General features: G+C 40.9%; 1 protein-coding gene across 22 annotated transcripts in view; it reads left to right on the top strand.

Annotated features, from left to right (window-relative positions):
- The first annotated feature begins 866 nt into the window (after positions 1 to 866).
- Positions 867 to 27,672, top strand: part of LOC105465399 (inner membrane mitochondrial protein) — a 52,781-nt gene continuing 25,975 nt past the window's right edge. For 2 of the 22 annotated variants that reach the window (XM_011713852.2, XM_011713849.2), the window contains exons 1-6: positions 888 to 1,556; positions 15,736 to 15,809; positions 17,505 to 17,694; positions 22,633 to 22,744; positions 25,123 to 25,260; positions 25,626 to 25,721. In XM_011713852.2, the coding sequence (XP_011712154.2) occupies positions 1,512 to 1,556; positions 15,736 to 15,809; positions 17,505 to 17,694; positions 22,633 to 22,744; positions 25,123 to 25,260; positions 25,626 to 25,721 (655 nt within the window). In that variant the 5' untranslated portion in view covers positions 888 to 1,511. Of the gene's footprint in view, positions 1,557 to 1,635; positions 1,656 to 15,735; positions 15,810 to 17,504; positions 17,695 to 22,632; positions 22,745 to 25,122; positions 25,261 to 25,625; positions 25,730 to 27,672 lie in introns of those variants that run through there. The other 20 variants (XM_071077039.1, XM_071077037.1, XM_071077038.1 and 17 more) reach the window with 20 other exon arrangements.

Genomic DNA, 27,672 nt, shown 5'->3' with positions numbered 1-27,672 from the left:
GTCATCACACCGGCACCATTGGGCATGACAGCAGTGGGCAGGGAGGCAGCAATTCAATCTAAAGAAAACGGGAGACTGCTCTGGAAGCTAAGTGAAAGAGATACGAAACTGAGTATATGTAATTACTGTAGTCCCCTAAAAACCATAGAAGATATACAAACATAACCCTTTGATTTTAGATAATTTTCAAGTCTCTCTCTCCATGTTACAAGTCATAGCGCAGCCTACCTCTACAGAGAATACATACTGTAATAAATTACCCAGTTAAGACTTGGAATACTTTGCAAACTCAGTAGAAGATAGAAAAGTTAGTTTCCACGATATTGCAATAAGATGTTAATAATATTAATACTAACATATTAATTCTGGAGCATACATGGAGTATTAATACCATGCTTAATATTTAACGTTTTATTTTGATTATCGAATCAATGGAATACTTTTTTTTTTTTTGAGACGGAGCTTAGCTCTTGTTGCCTAGGCTGGAGTGCAATGGCGTGATCTCAGCTCACTGCAACCTCCGCCCCCGCCCCGCCCCGGGCTCAAGCAATTCTCCTGCCTCAGCCTCCCGAGTAGCTGGGATTACAGGCACCCGCCAGCATGCCCAGCTAAATTTCTGTATTTTTTAGTAAAGACGGGGTTTCACTATTTTGGCCAGGCTGGTCTCGAATTCCTGACCTCAGGCGACCCGCTCGCCTCGGCCTCCCAAAGTGCTGGTATTACAGGGGTGAGCCACCGTGCCCGGCCCAGTGGAATACTTTTAACGGTGCTTCTGCGCTGACTTCCCATCTTCCAACCCATCCACAAATTGCAGCCAAAATGATATTACTACAGTAAAAACTTGGAGAACGCAGTGTGGTTTAATCTGGAAGAGGAGAAGCTGTGGAGTCCAAAGGACCCGTGTTCCTATCCTTGTTGTGCCACTTGACACGTTCCACACAAGGGTCCCTACAGTGTTCGTTCACCGTTTCCAGCAATCAGGATGACTCCCTGAAGGGCCGTCAGACGAAACAAACGCGCAACCTGTGACAACTGCATTGTTTACGTAACTTTCGCCAAATAGGCTCCTTCCTACGAAATATCTAGCTCACAGAGCCAGGTGAGATTCTTTTTTGCTTTAATTCTCTGAAGAGCCACAGATGTACATTTTCCACGTGAGTCTGAAGACTGGATTTCAGAACGCTCTCCTTCCAGCCGCGTTCACCTAGTAACCCCAGCTCAAGGCTAAGGACCTGCAGCCCGAGCGAGACCCGGAAAAGGAATCCGCCCTTTTCGCCTCCTGCGCACCAATCGCCCGGCGTTGGCGTTTCCGCAGCCGGGACAGAGCCCACCCTCTAAGAGCCGCCGAGTTGCTGCGGGCAGAAGGGGCCGCGCGTGCGCAGTGGCATCGGCTGCGCTTCCGGTGCGCCGGGCGCGGACGCGGGTACGCACACACGCAAGCACGCCTCCACTTAACTCGCGCCGCCTTGGCAGCTCCTGAGTCCAGCAGCAGTGCCGTCCGCTCGACCGAGATGCTGCGGGCCTGTCAGTTATCGGGTGTGACCGCTGCCGCCCAGGTGAGCACTGGGGCTCCCGAGGGCGTGTGAGGAGGCTGACCTAGGACCGCCAGCGAAAAACAGGGGAGCCTTGGGCCCTGCCTAGCCTCCAGGACAAAGGCGAGTCTCTGGGCTACCCTCGTCGGGAGAGGCCCGGGCTGGCAACGAGGCAGCCACCAGGGAGTTCGCCAGACTGGGATGACTTGAGATTATTGCAGCAGCGGGGTGAGGTGTGGAGAGTAGCGGGAGGCGCGGCTTCGAGGGCGTGCAGTCCAATCAGCGCCGCGCTGCCCCCGTCCAGGACCAATCCTGACTGCTGGCGTCTGGGTCGCCGGTTGGGCGCGCGATAGGTTTTTAGTGCTGAAGGTCGACGGGGGAGAACTACAGTTCCCGGCAGGACGAGCGGAGCCGCGGCTTGTTGCATCCTTAATAAGGAGGTGCCTGGACTTCTAGCGAGTGTCCACATTTTAGGGGTCAAGGTTGTAATTATCTGTGAGGGACTGCCTTTCTTTTCGCAGCTGAGAACACTTAGGCACTATTCTTAATCCAAACAAAAGCGAAAGATTTTCCTTTGTGGAGTTGAAACTCCTGGTCTTCAAGGAAAGACAGGAGTCATGACCTTGTGGCTCACTTCTGAGATTAGGACAGGGATGTGTGTCTCCAGGCGCTGGGACTACTTTGACATTCAAGAAGCCTAAATACCCAGTTACTTTTAGTTTTGCGTAATTGCCAAAGTTACTTTCTAAAATTGAAAATAAAAAAGCCTGTTTCCATTGCTCACGATTATCAGAAAGTTGATATTTTGGCAAAATGTTGTAGATAGCAAAACAAGTACTGTGACTAAAGCAGTAAGTGAACAGAATCCCTAGGAAGAGTGAGTTAGAGATCATAAAAGTCAAGCTTTGTTTTTTCAAGTTCGCTTCTCTTCCTATTTGCTGCTAGGTAACAGAAGCAACCCCTTCCATAGGAAAGTGGAACGAACCTACGTTAGTTTTCTATTGCTACGTAACAACCACAAATTTAGCAGAACCTTACGGGTTCTGTAGGATAGAAGCCTGGTCATGGATGATGTTCTCCCCTCCAGGTCACACAAGGCTGCAAAGTATTAGCCATGCTGTGGTTCTCATTTGGAGATCTGGGTCCTCTTCCAGTCTAATGCAGTTTGTGGGCAGAATTCAGTCCGTTGCAGTTACATGACTGAAGTCCCTTTTTTCTTGCTGCCTCTTGTCAGCCACTGCTCCCAGCTTCTACAGCCTACCCACAGTTCCTTGCCTCAAGGCTTCCAGAGGCCATTCATAACATGGATGGCTGCTTTCGTGCAGGCTACCAGGATCTTGCCTCTCTAACTTCCAAATTTCTTTTATTTCGGTCTTTCCTCTCTAGACCCTGATTTAAAAGGCTTGTGTGATTAGACCAGGCCCACCTGGATGACCTCCTTTTCAGTTAATGCCGAGTCAAGTTTTTGGGATCCCATTTGGGAAATAAGAAAACTAATTAAAACTTTGTAATAAAAAATGAACCCTTTTATAGCTCTGAATCCAGATGTCTAAACTTCCTGAAATTGCTATCTTGTAAAATTCTTTGGTTTATTCTCACCATCTCCTCAATCATTCTGTAGCATTTGACATCTGCTTTATGAGGCTCTTTGCACTTTTGGCTTCTCTCAAGTAATATTTTGGGTCCCATCTAGTTTTCCCTCACTGAGTCTGCTGCTTCTTCGTACCTCGAAATATACACCTTCTCATCTCTCCCTGTCTCTATAGACTCTCCAATTTGAGATTACATCAACTGTCAGAACTTTAATCCCCAAGCAGATGACTCTCGAGCCTTATCGTATTTGATTGTGCCAACTTATCCAGAATATCTCACGTGTCAAGATCCTTTCCACTTTATTAAACCCCATCTTTCTTTCTTTTTTTTTTTTTTTTTTTTTGGATACGGAGTGTCACTTTGTCACCCAGGCTGGAGTGCAGTGGCGCAATCATGGCTCACTGCAGCCTTGACCTCCCGAGCGCAAGCAGTCCTCTTACCTCAGCCTCCTGAGTAGCTGGGACCACAGGCATGTGCCGCCATCCCTGGCTAATTTTTTAAAAAATTTTTGTAGAGACAGAGTCTCTCTGTGTTGCCCAGGCTGTTCTCAATCTCCTGAGCTCAAATGATCCTCCCACTTCTGCCTCCCAAAATGCTGGGAATATAGGTGTGAGCCACTGTGCCCAGCCAACCCCATCTTCTTAAATGTCTTACTGCTTTTACTGTTGCCTCCTAGAGTCCATTCTTTAGGAGGGAATAGTAAAAGCAGTAAGACATATAGTAAAAGGCTTTATAAAAGGCAAACATGCAAACATGAGGTCATGCTCTTTAGAGACATCCCATCACATTCATAATAAAATCTAAACTGCTTACCATGGGCCCTTGATCTGATTCTTCTCGTATTTCGTTTTTCTACTGCCTCACTCATATTCTCCTGGTAATCTCCAGCATGTGCCTCACTGCCTTTTCATCAGTTGTTTCTTTTGCCCTGAACTCTTCTCACACATGTTTGCTTAGCTTATTCCTTTCAGGTGTTTTTTCAAATGTCACCTTCCCTTCAGAGAGGGCATCCTGATCCAAAATAAAATTCTCACTACTCTGGCCTTCCTTGCATCACTGTATCTTTACCCCATCCTACTTTGTTATACTTTGTAGCTCCTAGCACTACCTGATGTTATAATGTGTACTTATTACACAGTTTCCACCTTTAAAAAGTAAGCTCCACAATGGAACTGTGTCCATATTGTTTACTGCTGTATTTCCAGTGTTGACAATAGTCCCTAGCTCCAAGTAGATGCTCAGTGAATGTTTATGACATATAAATGAAAGAATGAATGTGTTCATAAATTTTTTTTTTTCTTTTTTTTTGAGACGGAGTCTCGCTCTGTCGCCCAGGCTGGAGTGCCGTGGCCGTATCTCAGCTCACTGCAAGCTCTGCCTCCCGGGTTCATGCCATTCTCCTGCCTCAGCCTCCCGAGTAGCTGGGACTACAGGCGCCTGCCACCTCGCCTGGCTAGTTTTTTGTATTTTTTAGTAGAGACGGGGTTTCACCGTGTTCGTCAGGATGGTCTCGATCTCCTGACCTCGTGATCCACCCATCTCGGCCTCCCAAAGTGCTGGGATTACAGGCTTGAGCCACCGCGCCCGGTCAAAAATTTTTTAGAGATGGGGTCTCATTGTGTTTCCCAGGCTGGTCTTCAACTCCTGGGCTCAAGTGATATGCCCACCTCGGCCTCCCAAAGTGGAATTTTTCTTAAATCTGCGTAAGTGGATGTGACCTCCCTTTAAACATCCCATATATTTTCAAACCTCTGATTATGTATTAAGGTTCTCCAGAGAAACAGAAACAATAGGGGTGTGTGTGTGTGTGGTGGGTGTGTGTGTGTGCACGCGTGTGTTGAGATAGGGTCTCATTCTGTTGCCCAGGCTGGAGTATAGCAGCGTGATCAGTTAACTGCGTATAACTCAGTGCAGTCTCAATCTCCTGGGCTTAAGCGATCCTCCCACCTCACCTCCTGAGCAGCTGGGACTACAGGCTTAGGCTGCCATGCCCAGCCAATGTTTTGGACTTTTAGTAGAGATGGGGTCTCGCAATGTTGTTCCAGCTCATCTTGAACTTCTGGGCTCAAGCAGTCTCCCGACCCTGTCCTCCCCAAAGTGCTGGGATTACAGGCATGAGTCATAGTGCTCAGCCTAGGAAGATTTATTTATTTATTTATTTATTTATTTATTTTTGAGATGGAGTCTTGCTCTGTCACCCAGGCTGGGTTTGGCTTACTGCAAGCTTCGTCTCCCGGGTTCACGCCATTCTCCTGCCTTAGCCTCCCGAGTAGCTGGGACTACAGGTGCCTGCCACCAAGCCCAGCTAATTTTTTTTTTTTTTTTTTGTATTTTTAGTAGAGATGGGGTTTCACTGTATTAGCCAGGATGGTCTTGATCTCCTGACCTCGTGATCCACCCACCTCGGCCTCCCAAAGTGCTGGTATTACAGGCGTGAGCCACCACACCCGACTGGAAGATGCATCATAAGAACTCTACTCACACCGTTATGGAGGCTAGCAAGTCCAGAATCTGCTGTGTGGGTTGGCAGGCTGGAGACCTAGGAGAGCCAATATTGCAGTTTCAGTCCACTGGCTAGCAGCCTGGAGACCCAGGAGAGTGGATCATGCAGTTTCAGTCTGGAGGCAGTCTGCTAGAGAACTGCCTCTTGCTTTTTGTTGTGTTTGAGCCTTCAACTGATTGAATGAAGCCCACCCATGTTATAGGGCAATTTTTTTTTTTTTTTTTTTTTGAGACAGGATCTTGCTCTGTCACCCAGGCTGGAGTGCATTGGTGCAATCTCAGCTGACTGCAACCTCCATCCACCAGGCTCAAGCCATTCTCCCACCTCAGCCTCCTGAGTAGCTAGGACTGCAGGCATGCACCACCACACCCAGCTAATTTGTATTTTTGTTTTTTCTGTAGAGACAGGGTTTTGCTGTATTACCCAGGCTGGTCTGAAACTCCTGGGCTCAAGCAATCCACCCGTCTTTGCCTCCCAAAGTGCTGGGATTATAGGAGTGAGCCACCATGCCTGACCACTAGTTCACCAATTAAAATGTTAATCTCATCCAAAAACACAATCCAAGTTGACACACAAAATGAACCATCACAGATAATATCTACCTTATTCTTTGTTGTTGTTGTTGTTGTTGTTGAAATGGAGTCTTGCTCTGTTGCCCAGGCTGGAATGCAGTGGTGCAATCTCGGCTCACTGCAACCTCCGCCTCCCGGATTCAAGCAATTCTCCTGCCTCAGTCTCTCAAGTGACTGGGACTGCAGGTGCGTGCCACCATGCCCAGCTAATATTTTTAGTAGAGACAGGGTTTCACCGTATTAGCCAGGATGGTCTTGATCTTCTGACCTTGTGATCCGCCCGCCTTGGCCTCACAAAGTGCTGGGATTACAGGCATAAGCCACTGCGCCCGGCCCAGTATCTACCTTATTCTTTATGTTTGGGCTTATCATCCTTGCATGCCTTAGATGTGGGTATTCAGTAAATGTGCTTTAGAACTCTGGTCCTTCCTGTTTTTGTTTTTTTTTTCTCAGACCTAACACCATCTTTCTTCTGTTAGTCCCTGTGTTGCATTGCCAGGCCCAGCCTTTTTGAAGTGGTCATTGAGTTGGAGGACATGGGCTTTCCACCTAGCCTAGCCCTCTCTCAAACTACAAAGTGATCATTTATATATGGAGTAGTCTTTCCTGCTTATAACTCGAAAGAAGAAGAAACATTATTCTGGAGGATCAACCACGCCAGCTTATTTAAGACCAAGTTTGATAACCCAGCTAGTTTAGGATTGAACTTGTGTGGGGACATGAGCTATCATCTTCTAGAATTCCTTCTTTCTGTTAGGATTATGAAACATTATGTTGCTCAGTGATAGAGATAGGCAGCCAACCGCACGTGCTAGAAAGTAGTTTAGTAGATCATGTGGCCAGGTGTTTGCTTCTACCCTTGCTAGAATCCTCTTTATTATTCCTTTTTTCATATCTGTAGACCAGTAGCCTTCAAACCATTTTGAAATATATCTTACGCCTTAACTTACTACACCCAAGTGATAACGTATAAAATATATTCACATATATGCAGGGAAAGGTAAAGTATCAAGTTCCTGCTTTTGTCATATTGATAAGTATCTGCCATTTCTATAATTAAAGAGCATGTTTTTCTCCTAGAATAGAATATGTTTATACTGAAGTGTAATGCTACTTCATTGTAAAACTGTAATGTAAAATGTAGAATTTCATGTAATGAAATTTAGTGTAATGTAAAATTTCAGTGTAAAAACTTACTCGATTTTTTGTGGGATATACTTTTTAATCTTAATGCATGATTCATATAAACTATTTTAAATTAACAGCAGGAAAAGTTAATTTGTTACATATCAATCTATATTTCAAATGTAGAACTGCCCATTAACTTATGGGTGCCTTTTTCATTTGTGTGGCAGGAGTCCTTATGACAAAATCCACAAAAATGTTATCAGTTGACAGCAACCAGCAGTCTGTGGAGGAAACCTGGAACCTCTAATTAGAGTTCACACAAGGCAGCTCATACTGCAGGCTCCATCTCCAGGTTGTCATGCTAGATTGTGGTTTCTTTATGTCTTCACTTTAGTTTGGTAGAGCTAAGGAACAGATGGTCTGTGTAACAACATTAATCATGGGGCGGGTCACTTGAGGTCAGGAGTTCAAGACCAGCCTGGCCAATGTGGTGAAACCCCCACCTCTACTAAAAATAGAAAAATTAGCCAGGTGTGGTGGCAGGTGCCTGTAATCCCAGCTGCTCGGGAGGCTGAGGCAGGAGAGTCTCTTGAACCCAGGAGGTGGAGGTTGCAGTGAGCCGAGATCACGCCATTGCACTCCAACCTGGGTGTCACAGCAAGACTCTATCTCAAAAAAAAAAAAATTACGTGGGAATTGTATGTTTCCTTTTTTTTTTTTTAATATCACGTTTCTACAGGTTAGAAGCAGCAAGGCTAACCTTATAACATATGTCTAGACAGATTGCTTTGAAACAGTGTTGTCCCTTCTATGTCATAGGTCCTTATTAATAAAAAGGAATTCCAGGGCAAAAAAGTAGCCAATATTTTGTGTGTTAATGTAGGATATTTAGTTTATATTGATAGTTTAGTACTTAAGAGAGCTCTGGAGACAGACCTTATGTTTGGCAATGGTTTTTAGCTGTGACACCAAAAGCACAAGCAACAAAAGAAACTAAAGATAAATTGGACTACATTAAATCTTAAATTTTTGTGCATCAAAGGGATAGTTGAGAGTGAAAAGAATAAAAGTATTTTAATGGATACTAGATATTTTGGATACTAGACCCTCATCATATCTGATGAGGTGTTCCTTTTTGGGTAAGGAACTCCTGCAACTCAGTAACAAAAAAGACTAGCCAAATAAAAAAATAGGCAAAGGGCCCAGGCTCTGTGGCTGATGCCTGTCATCCCAGCACTTTGGGAGGCTGAGGCAGGCAGAATGCTTGAGCACAGGAGTTCAAGACTAGCCCGGACAACATGGCAAAACTCTGTCTCTACAAAAAATACAAACATAAGCTGGGTGTGGTGGCATGCATCTGTAGTCTTAGCTACTCAGGAGGCTGAGAAGTGGGAGGATTGCTTGAGCCTGCGAGGTCGAGGCGGCAGTGAACCATGATGGTGCCACAGCACTCCAGCCTGGGTGACAGAGTGAGACCCTGTCTCCAAATATATACATATATGTGTGTGTGTGTGTGTGTGTATGTGTATGCGCAAAGTACTTGAATAGCCATTCATCCAAAGCAGATATACAGATGGCCAAGAAGCACATGGAAAGATGCTCAACATCCTTTGACACTACGGAAATGCAAATTAAAACCATGAGATACTCAGTTCACAACCACTAAGATGGTTATAATAAAAATGGAAAATAACAAATTAGCTGGGCGTGGTGGTACATGCCTGTAATCCCAGCTACTTGGGAGGCTGAGGCAGGAGAATCACTGGAACTTGGGAGGCGGAGGTTGCAGGGAGCCGAGATTGCTCCATTGTACTGCAGCCTGGGTGACAAGAGCAAAACTCCGTCTCAAAAACAAAAACAAATGTTGGGGAGGGTATAGAGAAATTGGAACCCTTGTACATTGCTAGTGGGAATGTAAAATGGTACAGCTGCTATGAAAAAGTAGTTTAGTGGTGCCTCAATAATTATTAGTAGTAGTAGTAGTAGTATTTTGGAGACAGAGTTTTGTTCTTGTTGCCCAGACTGGAGTGCAATGACGCAATCTCGGCTCATCGCAACCTCTGCCTCCTGGGTTCAAGGGATTCTGCTTCAGCCTTCTGAGTAGCTGGGATTACAGGCATGCGCCACCACACCCAGCTAATTTTGTATTTTTACTAGAGATGGGGTTTCTCCATGTCCTGGGTTCAAGGGATTCTCCTGCTTCAGCCTCCCGAGTAGCTGGGATTACAGGCATGCGCCACCATGCCCAGCTAGTTGTGTATTTTTACTAGAGACGGGGTTTCTCCATGTCCTAGGTTCAAGGGATTCTCCTGCTTCAGCCTCCCGAGTAGCCGGGATTACATGCATGCGCCACCGCACCCAGCTAATTTTGTATTTTTACTAGAGATGGGATTTCTCCATGTTGGTCTGGCTGGTCTCGAATTCCCATCCTCAGGTGATCTGCCTGCCTGGCCTCCCAAAGTGCTGGGATTACAGGCGTGAGCCACCGAGCCTGGCCGTGTCTCAGTAATTTAAACATAGAATTAAACATGACCCTGAAGTTCCCTGCCAAAAGAATAAAAAACTGGTGTTCAAACAAAAACTTTTAGATGAATATTCATAGCAACATTATTCACAATTCACAGCCAAAAGGTGAGGCAACCCAAATGTCCATTAACTGATGACTGGATAAACAAAATATGATATGTTTATGTGATAAAATATTAGATTCAGCCATAAAAAGGAATGAAGTACAAGCTGCATATATGATACATGTTACAATGTGGATGAATCTTGAAAACATTATACCAAGTGAAAAGCTGGGCAAAAAGATGTACATTGTGTGATTCATTGATACAAAATATCTCAAATAGGCAGATTCATAGAAACAGAAAGTACATGGTGGTCGCCAGGGTCTAGAGAGAGAGGAAAAGGGGATGACTGCTTAATGGATGTAGGATTTCCTTTTGGGGTGATGAAAATGTTCTAAGATTAGATAGTGGTGATGGTTGTTGTACAACATCGTGGATGTACTAAATACCATGGAATTGTGCATTTTAAAATGGTTAGAATGGTGAATTTTATGTTACGGGAATTTTGTCACATAGAGGAAAAAAAAAATAACACCTGCCACCAGGTATTTGCAGATGGCCTGAAGTATAGAGGCAGAGCTAGATACACACATACACACCCTAAACTTGAAGAGGCTTCCAGTGGCCCAAGATAGGAAAATTTGATTAAATAGACAGTAATTGCAAATGGTTGAAATCCATCTTAAGTGTTTAAATCCATGAATTTAAAAAGGTCTGTTCTTATCAGTTATAGCTGCATAACAAGCCAACTTGAGCTTGGTAAAATAACAATATTTATTGGCTTACTCAGTTCTGGAAAATTTTTGCCCAGAGACCCTCATGAAGTTGCAGTCAGATAGTTACTAGGTCTACAGTCATCCGCAAGTCGTCTTTACTCTCATGTGTGGCAGTAAATAGTGGCTGCAGCTGACACCTCAGCAGGGACTGTTGGCTGGATCACCCATCTGTGGCATCTTTAAGTGTCTGGACTTCCATACACTTTGGTGGCTGGGTTCCAAGAGCAAGTGTGTAACAAGAGACAGAGCCAGGTAGAAGCTGTATCCTTTTTATGTGTTAGTCTCAGAAGTTACAGAGCATCACTTTCACTGCCTTTTATTAGTGAATTAGTAACAAAGGCCTGCCCTATGGGAAGTGTACATAAAACTTATTGTTGGGAGAGGGGCACGTTTCTGGAACAGCATGTGGTACAGGAAGTATTGTTGCAGTCAATTCTGGATATTATCCTCAGCCTTCTGGATGCAACTGACATCCCTCCCACATGCAAATACACTCACAACCTTCTCCAAGACCCTCCAGAGTCTAATGCCATCAAAGCGTCAGCATTAGGAATAAGATCTTGTTATCTGAATCAGATCTTACTATGGATAAGGCATCTTGAATGTGGTCCCTAGGGTATAGCTTCTTAAACACTTTTCTTGGTGATCTAAAGCCCTGTAAACTAAAGAGACAAATTATCTGCTCCCCATACACTCAGCATATGGTAGTATGACAGGCACAGGATAATCACTCTAGACACTCCTATTCAAAAAGGCAGAAACTAAGAGGCACACAGCAGTCACCATTCAATAACAAGTGTAAAATTCAGCTGGTGCTCTGTTTCTAATTCCTTGATTAAGCTCAATCCTACTGCTTGGGAATGATTCTCTTCAGCTCTTGGTTCTACCCTTTGGACTCCTGGTTTTACACTTGAATTATTCGTCTGTTTCCAGAATACGTAGCCTGTTGCAGCTGAATTGTTTCACAGCCTACTTTCTGTCTGTAGAAGTTTAAGAGTCCAAAAGCTTCTTTTCATTTTGTCCTCTTTTTGACTTTAAATATAAGCTAGGATGTTTTTTATTAATACAATTAACAAGTTTATGGGTTTCCTGTGAATCTTAATGGGATTTTCTTCATTAAACATGTGATACTCACACATCTTATCAAGATAAGCCCTTCTCCATTTTGGGCTTCCTGTGAGGCTGCTGTAGGTAACACCTTTAATGTTCTGAGTAACCTTATTGTTTTAATAGAATCTGGGAAACACATCCTTATGATTCTTAGAGGACCTTTTCTCAAGGTAAAAAGACTTTATGAGGGACACCTCCTTAGATCTTTCTGAGATCTCAAAGTATCTTTTGGTCACACACTGGATTTGATCTTTGGCTTGAAACCCTTCTCTATTTGAGAATCTATTTGAAAACAAGAAGCAGTTTTATTTTTGAACCCACCAAATCCTGACTCTTTTATGTTTCCTTTAAATTTTGCTTGAAAGCTAAACAGGTTGTTTTGTTTTGTTTTTTAATGCTCATCTCTGTCCTTATCATACTCAGCTAAAAGAAATCAGTTAGCACTTGTGAACACTGTACTTGGAACTCTTCGGCAAAATACATCAGTTCATTAGGTATAGCTATAGCTATGCTTAATTTTCTATTTTCCATGTCTGTCATTACAGATGACAGTTTTGATAAACTTCTGTCAGTACATAACAAGAATATCTTTTCCTTCAGGTTCCAAAAACTTTTTTTTCTTTTTTTTTTGCTTTTCTTTAAGCGCTCACCAACAGGCTCTGTGAAGGCCATTAGGCTTCTGCTAAAAGTCTCTTCAAGGTTCTTCCAGCTTCTGCCACCCCCACACCAGTCCCAGAGTCATGACCTCGTGTTTATATTTTGTTGCAGTAGCACCCCTCTTCTAGGTATAAACATATGTTTGGTTATCTGTAGCCGTGTAACAGACCACCCTAAACTTAATGGTATTAAACAGCAGTGTAATTATAATTGTTATCTTATATTAACAATAATAAACGTATTAATATATAAATTATGTAAGTAAAAATTACTCAGTGCTTTGAGAGGCCGAGGTAGGATTGCTTGAGGCCAGGAGTTCAGAACCAGCTTGGGTAACATAGCAGACCTGGCTCTATAAAAAACAAGAACAAAAATATTAGCTAGGTATGGTGGGCATGTGCCTGTAGTCCCAGCTACTCAGGGGGCTGAGGCTGGAGGATCACTTGAGCCCAGGAGTTCGAGGTTACAGTGAGCTATGATAATGCCACTGCATTCCAACCTTGGCAACAGAGCGAGACTCAGTCTCTTAAAAAAAATATATATATATGCTTGAAACACTATTTCTATATTTTCACCCCTGAGATTGTCAATGATTGAAAAAATACAATACAGTGTGTTGGAGAAAAAGTGGGAAAACATACTTGCATATTACTAGAGGGCAGTTTGGCTAATTTGGCAATATTGACATGCAAATTTTACTTTTAAGAATAGACCCAAAATTGTGTATACAGTGTTACTCAGGTAGCATTATTTATTTTAACAGTAATTTAGAAAAAACCTCAGTGTCCCTCAATAGGGGCTGGTTAACAATTAAACATTAAGTAACAATGGAATGCCAAATCATAAAATCCCATGGGAAGCTTTTCATGTATTGATATATAGTGATTTAAAATATATATCCTTGAACTTTAATAGAGAGCTGTATGTATATTATGGTATCATTTGTGTAAAGGTGGGGAAAGTCAGGAGAATATGCATATTTGAATAAATATACATAAAATGTCTCTGGATAAATAAGAAACTGACTGTCGGTTGCCTATGGCAAGCATGGGGTGGCTGGGGAAAGAAGTATGAGGGAGATTTCACTCTATGTATATTTAAACTTTTAAAATTATTATTTAAAATCAGATTTTAAATTTATTTAGTATTAGGAAGTTTTAACTTATAGTCAAAATACATTCTGTCAAAGGGAGGATGGAGAGTCAAGATAAAAGAAAATAGAAGGTAGATAAAGAAACATTTAAAAATACTGATGCTGGGCATGATTGTTCATGCCTGTAATTCCAACACTTTGGGAGGCCGCAGCAGGAGAATAGGTTGAGGCCAGGAGTTTGAGACCAGCCTGGTCAACATAGCAAGACTCGGTCTTTACAAACAAGCAAGCAAAAATATTATTCAAAGAAAAACTGATGTGACTTTGGGTAGTCTCAAACTCTAGTGTTAAATTTGTCCCTGATTTCCTGGAGTCGGTTATCCATTATGCTTGCTGCTTGATACTCCAGTTAGCTGCTTATCCACTGTTAACAGTGCCTTAACTTTTGACCTGAATACCTATTTATACCTAGACAGATTAAAAAATGCAACCTTAAATATAATACAACTTCAGTGGCCTCTTAATATTTTCTCCCTAAGTCACAAAAATGGAGTTGTTGACATACAAAAATAGATGCATTTCTGTTTACAATTTCATACCACCTGCTTTACAGAATAGAAGGAAAACACCCTTTTCTATTAAAAATGGTTTTAAAATGTTGGGAATTCTACAGGATAGGTAATAATTGAAATACTGGGGGGGGGGTTTTGTTGTTATTTTTTGTTTTCATTTTTTGGGGGGAGTGGAGGGGACAGGGTCTCATTCTATTGCCCAGACTGGACTGGAGTGACACAGTCTTGGCTCACTACAACCTCCACCTCCCGGGCTCAAGTGATTCTCATTCCTCAGCCTCCCAAGTAGCTGGGACTATAGGTGCATGCCACCAAACTGGCTAGTTTTTTTTTATTTTTAGTAGAGATGGAGTTTTGCCATGTTGCCAAGGCTGGTTTTGACGTCCTGGGCTCAAGCAATCCCCCTGCCCACCCCCGCCAGCCTCTCAAAGTGCTGGGATTACAGGCATGAGCCACCATGCCAATAAATAAAATACTTTTAAATACCAGTTGTATCTGCTTTACATATTTTAAAACATCTGATTTTTTTTTTGTTTTGTTTTCAAAATGTATTACTGCATTAGTTAGCTGTTTATCTCTAGGCTTTGGCAGGTAGAGTGTAAATTATAACTGTAGAGTAATTTCATGTGTCCTCTGATCATGTGATATATTTTCCTAAAACTATAGATACTTTTAAAAGGAAGTTTATGTTATTCTGATATTCCTTAAATACAATTTCAGTAAAGAACCTAGAGAAAGCATTTTTCCCCTTGTTGCAGCTTGATTTTTCTTTGTATTTTAAAAGAAGATACTTTTATGGATTTGATAAGTATAAATTTTCAAATTGATAGGTATGAATGGTTTAAAGTTTATGAAAACCTTCCCCAACAGTATTTAGATGCTTGTTCATTTGCTTGATTTAGGGGATCCACATATTATTAAGAAATTTTAAGGTATATTTTACTCTCATTAAAACCAATCACAAACCGTATAGCCCTAATCATTTGTTTTATGTAAGAATAGACTAGTTATATGGGGACAAGTGTACTTGAGCATTTGCAACATTAATTAAAATGTTTTTCTTAAAATGGTTGGCTTTTAAACTAACAGTATGCTAAGATAAACCAAAAATCAGCTTTTAAATGAATGCCTCTAGGAGTTGACCAGCTACATAGTTAGTTCAGAGATGGAAAACCTGGTTTTCTGGATCAGTTAGCTGAGGTTAGATCTGTCCCTTGAGTGTGTATCCTATAATGCCATGTTTTTGGCTAGACTTTGTGATGATTTTTCAGATGTCTAAACTAAGCTTATAAAGTAAAAATAGAATTTTTTTTGCCAATTAAGAAAACATATAGCCAATACCAATTGTATTCAAGAAATAGCATACTTAAGACTTATTTAAAGGTGCTAATTGATCATAGTCCGATAATTCTTTTTAATATTAAAAGTAATTTTATGTGAGCCTTGGGGTGTAAGAAGCATCACTGCTTTTAGGAATCTATAAATATGGGATAAATTGACTTCTGAAAAAAAATAATTTTTTGTTTAATGAAGACATTTTTAATAAAAGTATTTTATCTATATTACCAACCCAAAAAGCTTACCAGTTTCCTTTAACTGTATTGGTTGTGATGTGTTTTCCTTCTTTAGAGTTGTCTCTGTGGGAAGTTTGTCCTCCGTCCATTGCGACCATGCCGCAGATACTCAACTTCAGGCAGCTCTGGGTATGTAGTATGTCTCCCTATAACCAGGCTTTTCACTGTGTGCTGCTAAGGGAGTATGTGTGTGTTTTCCTTGAATATGGGAATAGCTGTCTAAACCTTTTTTTTTAAGGGGTACATACACCGAAGCTTTGCTATAACATTGTTGGGCTACCTTCTGAAGCACTGTTTGTAGGTAATAATTTGTTAATAATGCACCTTTTGGCTCTTTGGTAATTGGATGGCATCTGAGGCAGAGCCTTCCTTGCATGTGCAGTCTTCCATTCTACGGCAAATAGATTTATATCCAGAACTCAGCATGCTGTAACTTAAATAAGTGTTAAATTTATTTGGCATTTTATTATCTTTTCATGTTGTGACTTAAACAAGTGTTAAATTTATTTGGCATTTTATTATATTTTTTTTTCTTTTTTTTTTAAGACAGAGTCTTGCTCTGTTGCCCAGGCTGGAGTGCAGTGGCTCGATCTTGGCTCACTGCAACCTCCGCTTCCCAGGTTCAAGCGATTTTTCTGCCTCTGCCTCAGCCTCCCCCATATCTGGGACTACAGGTGCGTGTCACCATGCCCAGGTAATTTTTGTATTTTTAGTAGAGATGGGGTTTTGCAATGTTGGCCAGGCTGGTCTCGAACTCCTGACCTCAGGTGATGCATCCGCCTCGGCCTGTCAAAGTGCTGGCATTACAGGTGTGAACCACCATGCCTGGCTGGTATTTTATTATCTTTTGTAAAGAGTTTATTGTGTTTAGGCCAGGCGCAGTGGCTCACGCTTATAATCCCAGCACTTCGGGAGGCCGAGGCGGGTGGATCACCTGAGGTCAGGAGTTTGAGACCAGCCTGGCCATCATGGTGAAATCCCATCTCTACTAAAAATACAAAAATTAGCCGGGCGTGGTGGCACATGCCTGTAATCCCAGCTACTTGGGAGGCTGAGGCAGGAGAATCACCTGAACCCGGGAGGCGAAGGTTGCAGCAAGCCAAGATCATGCCATCGCACTCCAGCCTGAGGGACAAGAGGAAGACTTTGTCTCAAGAAAAAAAAAAAAAAAGTTTATAGTGTTTATAGAAATGTTTGATTGAGGAAGAGGAGCCTTGAAAGTTAGTGATAGTTCTTGTTTGGATTCAGAGAGAATATCATGATTGTGAACATGTTGAATTAAATGTTAAAGGGTGGATTCCTAGATATTGTAATTATTTTTAGTTACTCATACTTTTTTCTATTTCTTTTTTTTTTTTTTTTTTTTTTGAGACAAGGTCTTGTTCTGTTACTCCAGGCTGGAGTGCAGTCGCATGATCACGGTTCACTGCAGCCTTGATCTCCCAGGCTTGAGCATTCCTCCTACCTCGGCCTCCTGAGTAGCTGGGGCACCTGCTACTATGCTTGGCTAAATTTTTTTGGCAGGGGGCGGCGGGTAGAGATGGGATCTTACTATGGTGCCTAGGGTGGTTTTGAACTCCTGGGCTCAAGCAACCCTTTAATCTAGGCCTCCTAAAATGAATAAATATTATTTTTGGTGGCAACATGTTAGAAACAAATCAGGAAAAGGTGATGTGCAGATGTGGTGGTAAACTTGGCTGCTATGATCTGAATTTGTGGTAGATAAGTAGAGGCTAGAGGTCTTTGAGATGGTTACGTTGGTATAGGAAAATAGGTGTAGGAGAGCCAATAAGTATAAATGTATTTCCTATTTCTTTCACTTAGGTTGACCACTGGCAAAATTGCTGGAGCTGGCCTTTTGTTTGTTGGGGGAGGTATTGGTGGCACTATCCTATATGCCAAATGGGATTCCCATTTCCGGGAAAGTGTAGAGAAAACCATACCTTACTCAGACAAACTCTTCGAGATGGTTCTTGGTCCTGCAGTTTATAATGTTCCATTGCCAAAGAAATCGGTAAGAGTTAAACAATATTTCAATTTATCCAATGAAATACTTTAAAAGCAAGTTGTTTTCATGTTGAAAATACAGTTGTCTTTCAATATTCTTGAAGGAGTGGTTCAGGACTTCCCGTGGATACAAAAATCCCATGGATACTCAAGTCTCAGATATAAAATATTACAGTATTTGCATATAACCTATGTACACCCTCCCATATACTTTAAATCATCTCTAGATTAGATGTAATATCTAATACAGTGTAAATGCTGTCTAAATTTTCATTATACTTTGTTATTTAGGGAATGATGACAAGAAAAAAAGTGTCCATGTTCAGTACAGGTGCAGTTTTTTTCTTTTATTGTTTTTTTTGTTTGTTCGTTTGTTTTTGGTTTTTTTTTTTGAGATGGAGTTTCACTCTTGTTAACCAGGCTGGAGTGTAGTGGTATGATCTTGGCTCGCTGCAACCTCCGCCTCCTGGGTTCAAGCGATTCTCCTGCCTCAGCCTCCCGAGTAGCTGGGATTACAGGCACCTGCCACCATGCCCGGCTAATTGCTTGTATTTTTAGTAGAGATGGGGTTCACCATGTTGGCCAGACTGGTCTCGAACTCCTGACCTCAGGTGATCCACCCGCCTCAACCTCCCAAAGTGCTGAAATTACAGGTGTGAGCCATGGTGCCTGGCCAGTTTTCTTTAAATTGAACTAATAGTAGCTAGTACAGATGGATAATTATGCTTTTGGAGTCCCATAAGTGCTCTCAGTACATACCACATAGAAAATAACTGTGCTGCACACAAGGGTAAATGGAGGAGATACCTTGGGCAGAGGTAACCATGGTTGCCCTGTGGACTGAGGGGGACGTCTATATGTTATCCCATGCTGTTGCAGCTATCAAGCTCTTACTTAGAACACTATAAAAACAAGTGCAGAGTTGTCATGACATAAAACCATGTATTATGGTTAGTAGTGGTTCCTTTTAGACCATAACACAAAGTCACAGAATTTTCAGCTAGATGCTGATTAGTTGACAGGATATCTTCTATTTCTGTAACTTTGTGTGTATTCCTTTTTTTCTCACCAGCCTAAAAAAAATTTTTTTTTTTTTTTTTTTTTTGAAACAGAGTCTTGCTCTGTCACCTAGGCTCGAGTACAGTGGTGTGATCTCAGCTCACTGCAAATTCCGCCTCCTGGGTTCCAGCAATTCTCCTGCTTCAGCCTCCCAAGTAGCTGGGACTACAGGCGTGTGCCACCATGCCCAGTTAATTTTTGCATTTTTTTATTAGAGATGGGGTTTCACCATGTTGGCCAGGCTGGTCTCAAACTGCTGACCTCAGGTGATCTGCCCACCTTGGCCTCCCAAAATGCTGGGATTACAGGCGTGAGCCACCACGCCCATCCTAAAAATTTTTTTAAACTCTAATCTTAAATGTTTCGTCATTCACACACAGCTTCTTGTAAAAAACAAAAATTCTGTAAAAGAGCATGGATTTTTGACTCTTTGGTATTGGGCATTTCTTTATGCTATGAGGCTGGACATGGCTGATCAGTTTATTCTTAGAAACTGGGTGGACTTACTCTCTAGTATCTAACATGATCTAGAGACCCATCCTATAGCAAAGGTAACGTTTGGAAAAAGAACTGTCATCTAACTTCCTCCCTGTAACCCACCCCAACCATACTTTTTCAACATGTTTTTGACTAGTCTTCTACATCATTTATTCTTCTATACGGACTTTAAAATGACCATACTGACTGAGAGAGAGAATTTGGCAGCTTCATAAGTCAAGGAGCAGAACCCTGTGGATTTATTCTAAAATCTTGAATCTATTTTAAGCTTCATGACCCAGGAGAAATAGCTGGAAGCTGTTCCAGGAGCATGGAGTATGGTTGAAAAATTCAGAGCAGTGTTCTTTTCTCAGTTGACGTGACTTCAGATGTCATTCTTTGTAGATGAATCCTTTATCCCTCCAAATAGCCTTGGCCTCTCCTCACTCCACTTTAGCTACCTTGGAGAACATTTCTACTTAATAACTCAGCATGTTTGTACTACACCACCTCCACACTTATACTACTCCTTATTTGCTTTTTTGTATTAAAGATAGTATACCAAGTTGTCAGGTGTAGCTAGGCCAGAATTCGTAGATTCTTCACAGGTTGCCCATATTTCATTAGCTATCCTATCTTGTTTAATCTTCTTGCATTACCACTATCTGTACTCCTATTCTGACCTTTATCACTTCATATCCAAATTATCTTCTTAACTAGACCTGTTGCTCTCCATGTGCACACAGTCTTTCCTGTCTTCCTCCCAGTCTCTACCCACCTAGATCTCTCCTAACAGAATCTGGGTCATCCTTATATCAATACCAGAGAATCTTCTAAAAGAAGTGCTGTGATATTTTCATGATAACACCTCTTAATGTACTTCTAGATATTTCGTGTTGTTTAAAAGAAGACCACAGGATGTAATGTTTAAAAGAAGACCATAGGATGTAAAAACTAGAGAAATCTTAGAGTCTGTCTCACTTTCTGAATAAGTATGAAGCCAATAGTGCTTAAATGTCAACCTAGGAACTGGCCATTGGGCTTCTTTATTTCTGTAGTTTGTGGTCTTTGCTAACTTTTAAGTTGACATTCAATACCCTTGGCAATCTGGCACTTGTTTACCTTTGCAGCCTTATCTCTGGGTCCTGCACATAAGCCCTTAGCTCTGCACCAGTTGCCCTTCATTACAAATATGTCTTTGCTTTCCTCATTTTATTCCACCAATGTTAATCAAGTGATTATTATGTTGCAGGCAGTGTTCCAAGGGCCATGCTTAAAGAGAGAACTCATCTAAGATCCCTTCCATTTGTCCAGCTTTTTTCAGGATGGTTTTCTAACCAGAATGACTTCCTTTCCTTTGCCCATTAATGTTCTCTTCAAGGGCTGCATCCTTCACTGCATAGACTTAATTTTCTCTCCTCTGAATTACAATAGCAGTTAGTGTTTCTGTTTTTTACCATTTATTCAGGCACTCTCTACTGTTAAACATTGTGTCAATTTGTTGCTGTGCATTATATTTCATGGTAACCTTTTTAGTGGCAACATGATTTGTTGTAACATTGTCTCTATATTTACTGTCCATGCATAAAATCTTTTTGATGGACATGGAATAACACCTGCCTAAATGGTTACAACTGTTACATTCCTGGATAGAACTTCATATCATAAAAATGTCATTTCTCTCAAATATATATGTATGTCATTAAAGATAGTGCCAAGATAGTACCAAATATATATTGAGATAGTACCATATTACATTGAGATAGTACCAAATTACATTAAGATGGTACTAAATATATATGACATACATATATGCTTGAGAGAAATGTATATGTATATATTAGAGAGAAATGATGTTTTTATGGTATGTCTATTCACACAAATCTAGTAAGAATTTGAATGAATTTTTCTAGATGGTGAGGAACCAGATAATACAGTTTTAACATTCATATGGAGGAATTAATGATGTACATGACTACTCAAGAACATTTTGAAAAAGGCATGAGGAGGGGTGCTTTTCTAGGTAGACTTTTTTATACTGCTACTTTAATAAAATAAGGTTGTGACACAGGAAAAGAAATTAGAGGAATAGGGCAACTGAATTTGGAAATAGATCACACACACACTTTAATTGTGAGAATGTAAATCACTAGAATCTTAAGTGAAAGTGATCTGTTAACATCTGTTAAAAATATACAACCCCTTTGACCCAGCAATTCCTCTTCTGAAAACTATCCCATAGATATCACACTATGGTGCTTTTCAGTTAAACGGACAGGGATGGATGTTCATTGCTTTGTTTGTAGCAGCAAAGCAAAACAAAACAGGGAACAACTTGAATGACTATAGAGGAGAAGTTGACCAAATTATGGGAAATCGTTATATGAGGATGTTATGCAACTAAAAAGAATTTCTTGACCTGAAAGAGAATGTCCATGATATAGTGTTAAATGAAAAAAAAAAGAGCAAGTTACAAGGTAATTTGTATAATATAACCCTGTATATACTTGAGCTTTTGCTCAGGAGTAGAAGGATAGATTCCAGGCTATTAGCAGTGGCTACATTAGAGAGTGGAAAGGGAAAGGAGCAGTGAAGAGGCAAGTTAAAGCCACTGGTATATCTTGGTATTGTTTTGCTTGTAACAGTAATCATTCTTCATCATTCAAAGATAATATTTTAATGAAAATGGAAATAATTCTAGTTTCTGGTAATGACTAAGTTCAGAACCATCTCTGTTGTGTTTAAGTAGTCATGTTAGGGATATCTGAGTCCTACTGCCAAGTTAGGGCAAAAAGTGGAATAACATAAGTGGAAATAAAAATAAAAGTAATTTTCCCTGGCACATATCTGGCAGCCCTCTTAAGTGAACAGTGTCTTAAACTTAAGGCAGGCAATAATTGGGAAAGAGGAAGGCAAGCCTTGCTTACAAATTGATATCATATATCTTATTGTGCAATTACATGAATCCTGGCAATCAAAGAAACAAAATTCATGTATATTTTTACTCAGAGCCTTTAATAATCATTTGCTTCTAACTGAATGTGTACAGAAGACATCATAATTTGATTTAGAAAGGAAATTATAATAGTCTTCTTAATACTGTATAAGTACAAGGAATGGTGTTTAATGAGAAGATCATGTGTCATGGACCTTATTGGTCACCCTAATAGAAACCTTTGTTACTATTAAAACATGGGCTGGTCATTTGGAATGAAATTTCTGGACTGTACTTTTCTAGTAATGGTGGTTTCTCTCAACTGTGTTTAATAAAATATATATGTTATAGAGTGTTGATAACTTTACGTTAAAAGCCTGAAAGGCTTGACATTTGAAATACTGCAAATTACTGTACCTTTTAAAAAAATAGTAGTAGATCTGAAATGTTAAATAAATGTTTTTTATTTCCAAGATTCAGTCTGGTCCACTAAAAATCTCTAGTGTATCAGAAGTAATGAAAGAATCTAAACAGCCTGCCTCACAACTCCAGAAACAAAAGGGAGATACTCCAGCTTCATCAACAGGTACTTATATTTTGAACCATCTTTTTAAAATTCTAGGTAAATCTCTTCACCATGTATTATTATTATTATTATTATTATTATTATTATTATTATTTTTCTTGAGACAGAGTTTCGCTCTTGTTGCCCAGGCTGGAGTGCAGTGGCGTTGATCGCGGCTCACCGCAGCCTCCACCTCCTGGGTTCAAGCGATTCTCCTGCCTCAGACTCCCGAGTAGCTAGGATTACATGCATGTGCCAGCACACTCCACTAATTTTCTATTTTTACTAGAGGCGGAGTTTCTCCGTGCTGGTCAGGCTGGTCTCAAACTCCCGCCCTCAGGTGATCCGCCCGCCTCGGCCTCCCAAAGTGCTGCGATTACAGGCGTGAGCCACCATGCCCAGCCTCTTCACCAATTCTCTATTCTCTCTTCTTTCTTAGTGATGAAAGTGTCTTGCTGTAGTCCCTGCAGATATTTTTTGACTTCAGAAACTACCAGTCACCCCACTCTAATTTACAGCACTTGCCTGTTGAACTCTAACCTGTTCAATATACATTTGAACTTATGTTTCTCCTTTGTTGCATCTGTTCTTGATTAAATCACCCGACTTTAATTCAGCAGATATTTACTGGCTTTTCTGTGCTAGACATTCTTGTAAGCCCTGGGGAAATAGCCATGAACAAAACAGTTAAAAAAAAATTCCAGCTAATATTTCTTGATTAGATAAGGAGAGGGAATAAACAAGTACAATGTATAGGATGTCAGACATTGTGGGAGGGAATACTGCAGTTTTAAATGGAGTGTTTAAGGAATACCTTACCTGGAAGGGGTTGTCTGAGCAAAGATTAGAAAGACATAAGGGGGGTAAGTCATGTAAAAGGGTGGTGGAGAAAAGCATCCCAAGCAGCAGGATTAGCTGGTGTAAAGGCTTGACATATTCAAGCAAAGGGCAGATGAGGCTAGAGTGAATTGAGTAAGGGGAGAACAGGAGCAAATGAGGTCAGAGAGGGAGCAAAAAGTTTATTGTGGCAGTCCTTGGAAGCCATTGTAATAATTTTATTTTAGGCCAGGTGCAGGGGCTCATGTCTGTAATCCCGGCACTTTGGGAAGCCAAGGTGGGAGGATCACCTAAGCCCAGGAGTTTGAAAGCAGGCTGGGCAACATAGCAAGATCCTGTTTCTATAAAAAATTAAAAATTAGCTGGGGATGGTGGTGCATGCCTGTAGTCCCAGCACTTGGGAGGGAGGACCACTTGAGCCCAGGAGGTTGAGGCTGCAGTGAGCTGTGATTGCACCTCTACACTCCAGCCTGGGTGACAGGGCAAGACTCTGTCTCAAACAAACAAAAGAAAATGTTTCATGTTCTGGGTGGGATGGGAAGAGAATGCTGAGCCAGGGGATTGATAACTGACTGCTATTTGGTTTAAAACCAAGGCTGGGCACAGTGGCTCACACCTGTAATCCCGGCACTTTGGGAGGCCGAGGAGGGAGGATCACTTGAGCCTAGGAGTTTGAGACCAGCCTGGGCAAGAGAGGCAGACCCTCTATCTACAAAAAAATTTTAAAATTAGCGAAGTGTGATGGTACACACCTGTAGTCCCAGCTATGTGCCAGAGGCTGAGGTGGGGGTATTGCTTGTTCCTGGGAGGTCGAGGTTGCAGTGAGCCATGATAGTGCCACTATACTCCAGCCTGGGCAACAGAGTGAGACCTTGTCTCAAAAATAAAAATCAATCAATATATAAAATACTACACAAAAGATTGATTGATTGATAGAGATGGGGTCTTGCTATGTTGGCCAGGTTGGTCTTGGCCTCAAGCAGTCCTTCCACCTTGGCCTCCCAAAGTGTGCAAAAAAAAAAAAAAAAATCTATATATGTATATGTATATGTATATTTTAACTCAGTTCTGTTCTTGATCACTGTGACCTTTCATCTTTGTGTTTAAAACTGTAATCTTTTTCCTGCTCACACGTCTTCCACCAGTCTTCAAAGCAATTAAAAAATATTCTTTGTTTAGTTGCTTTCTTTTGTCTGTCTTCATCATTAACAGACTTTTTCCTATGTTACTGTTTTTCCATGTTGTGTAAATGTCCACTTCTTGTGTGTTAATATTTAATATTATTACTAGAAGGCTTGCCTGGAATAATGGTGGTTAAAATGTGGGTGGATGCAGACAAGACTTCTTTTCTTTTGTTCTTTCCCAACCATTGTCCATTTTGTGTGAGTTTAGATATGCAGTGGACAGTGCTCCTGTTTGTGTGTTATTCGAACATGTGGCAGTACAAATATTTGTGTCTTTAAGGAGTCAGATGTGAAGTGGGTGGTGGTCATAGTAAATTCCTGTCTGTTTCTCTGTTAACCTAGGCAAGTATAGATACCATGAGTAACATATATTTATAGCACCCACAGAAGCAGCTCAAATTATTTCTGCAGCAGGTGATACCCTGTCAGTCCCAGCCCCTGCAGTTCAGCCTGAGGAATCTTTAAAAACTGATTACCCTGAAATTGGTGAAGGAAAACCCACACCTGCGCTTTCAGGTAATTTAATTATTTCTATTTGTTCTTTTATGAATGATATGCCCATCAGAACTATTTAATGCCTAGGCAACACGTAGGCACTATGTATACATTTACACTAGGTTCGGGTCTTCAGACTTTCTTAGGAAATTTTAAAAATTTAAATGTCCAAATACATCTTTTTAAACAAGGAGATTAAAGACTGATTCCTATTTCTTCATTTCGGAATCATTAAGAGTAATGATAATGGTTTTAGAATTCTTACCACAAAAATGCCCTGTGTTGATACAACTGGCCAGTACAAATGATGCTGGTTTTTATATCCCTGTTAGCTATTAAAATTCTGTGCTGAAATTTGATTTCCTCTTATTTACTTTTGCTGCAAGAAGAAGCATCTTCATCTTCTATAAGGGAGCGACCACCTGAAGAAGTTGCAGCTCGCCTTGCACAACAGGAAAAACAAGAACAAGTTAAAATTGAGTGTATGTAAACCAGACAGCTTCTTAAGGATTTTGGGTCATCTCCCAGTTGCTCTCTTCTTAAACTATCAGCACAAGTTTGTCATCTGTCAGCTAGTTGTGGTTTCTTTTGTTGCTATTGTTGTTTTTTAGTGGCATTGCTTTATTCACTACCTTCATTTCATCTAAACTTCTTTTACCCAAGTGACAAAGGCTATTCTTAGTGTATAGTTGGTGAAAACTCCAAATAATACTAAAGATTATGTTAGCACTAAAGATTATTTATACTCTGGGTAACAGAAATTGATTATTTATGTTTTAACAGCTTGCCTAAAAGTCCTTTATTTATTTTTTTGAGACAGGCTCTTTTTCTGTCACCCAGGCTGGAGTGCGGTGGCACTGTCATGGCTCACTGCAGCCTCAGCCTCCCAGGCCGAAGCTATCGTCCCACCTCAGCCTCCTCTGTAGCTGGGACTACAGGTGCGCGTACCACCATACCCAGCTAATTTTTAAAAAAATTTTTATAGACACAGGCATCTCACTATGTTGCCTAGACTGATCTCGTACTCCTGGGCTCAAGTGATCCTCCCACCTTGGACTCCCAAAGTGCTGGGATTACAGGCGTGAGCCCCTGTACCCAGCCCTAAGAGTCTTTTATTAATAATTGTCAATTTATAATTGTAAATAACTGTTTGTTAATAATTGTAAATTTATTTGTTGGAGTCAGAATGGCTTACACTGCCTTATCATCTAGCCTCTGGACTCGCTAGTAGTGCTGTCATCTGACACTGGTGGGGCATGAAATGTTCTACACATTGCTGGTTTCCAGCTTACAAGCATATTCCTTTTTAAGTTTCAATTTTATGGTTTTTTTGTTTGTTTGTTTTTAAGAGATGGGCTCTTGCTATGTTGGTCAGGGTAGTGTTGGACTCTTGGCCTCACGAAGTCCTCCCACCTTGGCCTCCCAAAGTGCTGGGATTACAGGCATGAGCTGTCACGCCTGGCCAAGTTTTTTATTATTTTTTTTGCTGTCCTTGGTAGGTCAGGATTCTTAAATTTTTCGATGGTTTAAAAAAGGTAATAGATACTTATAAATTTATTTTTCTGTCTTAAAGCACATGTAACATAATTTTTTGTACTGTGCTATAATATGTTGATGTCTCTGGAGGTCGTGGGATATAGCTTTTTGCTGGACAGAGTTGTTTAAGTACTCATGGCAGCTGTTTATAGTTTTTTGATCTCCTCCTCATTTGTTTTGTTCCTGTTTCCCTTGTAATGTGCTGGTTCTACCCTACCCTGAGGAACCAAGTTTCTTAGAATAGCATAGGTGTCATTCTGTGCCTATGGCATTAGTTTTGCTACTTGGATTTGGATTTTTGTTTTTCATTTTTTGTATTCTTCTGATTGTGTTACAAATATTTTAGAATATTTAATAAATGGCTTCTAAGTGAAATGTTTTTTTTTTTTCTACTCCTTTTTTCTTTTAGTCCTATTTTTTCTTCACTTTTCACTTTTCTCTCTTTATCACTTGGGCACCTTGAAATTAAGTTATAAATGTAAGATGGAGATGTCTGCTGTTTTCAGCTGTTCTTTTCCTTGCCTGGTTCCTCTCATCTTTCATTTTGGGCAAAGTGAAAATTTTCAGAATTTTATCTGTCACCTCTTAATTCTCCCTCAAACTTGACTTTAAAAATATACATGCATGCATTTGCATGTGAAATATTTATCAAGGATCAAAGGGCAGTGACTAGACCTCTGAAGAGGGCTGGAAGCAGCAGGTGCCTCCCAGCAGCCCACTTTCTGTGGCCTCCATAAAGTAGTTCACAACTACCTGTACTTGATGTCCACTGTTCACTCACGCATGTCATGGGATCCAGATACCACGGTTTCTCTCCCTTGCCCCTTTCTCTCTTTGTATCCCCTGCTCTTGTTTTACTTCTATCACTTCTGTCAATTTCTTTTAATTTTCTCCTTA

This window comes from Macaca nemestrina, chromosome 13 (genome assembly GCF_043159975.1).
Source record: "Macaca nemestrina isolate mMacNem1 chromosome 13, mMacNem.hap1, whole genome shotgun sequence".
NCBI lineage: Eukaryota > Metazoa > Chordata > Mammalia > Primates > Cercopithecidae > Macaca > Macaca nemestrina.
The sequence above is the reverse complement of the archived record's forward strand: the minus strand, read 5'-3'. Positions and strand labels throughout refer to the sequence as shown.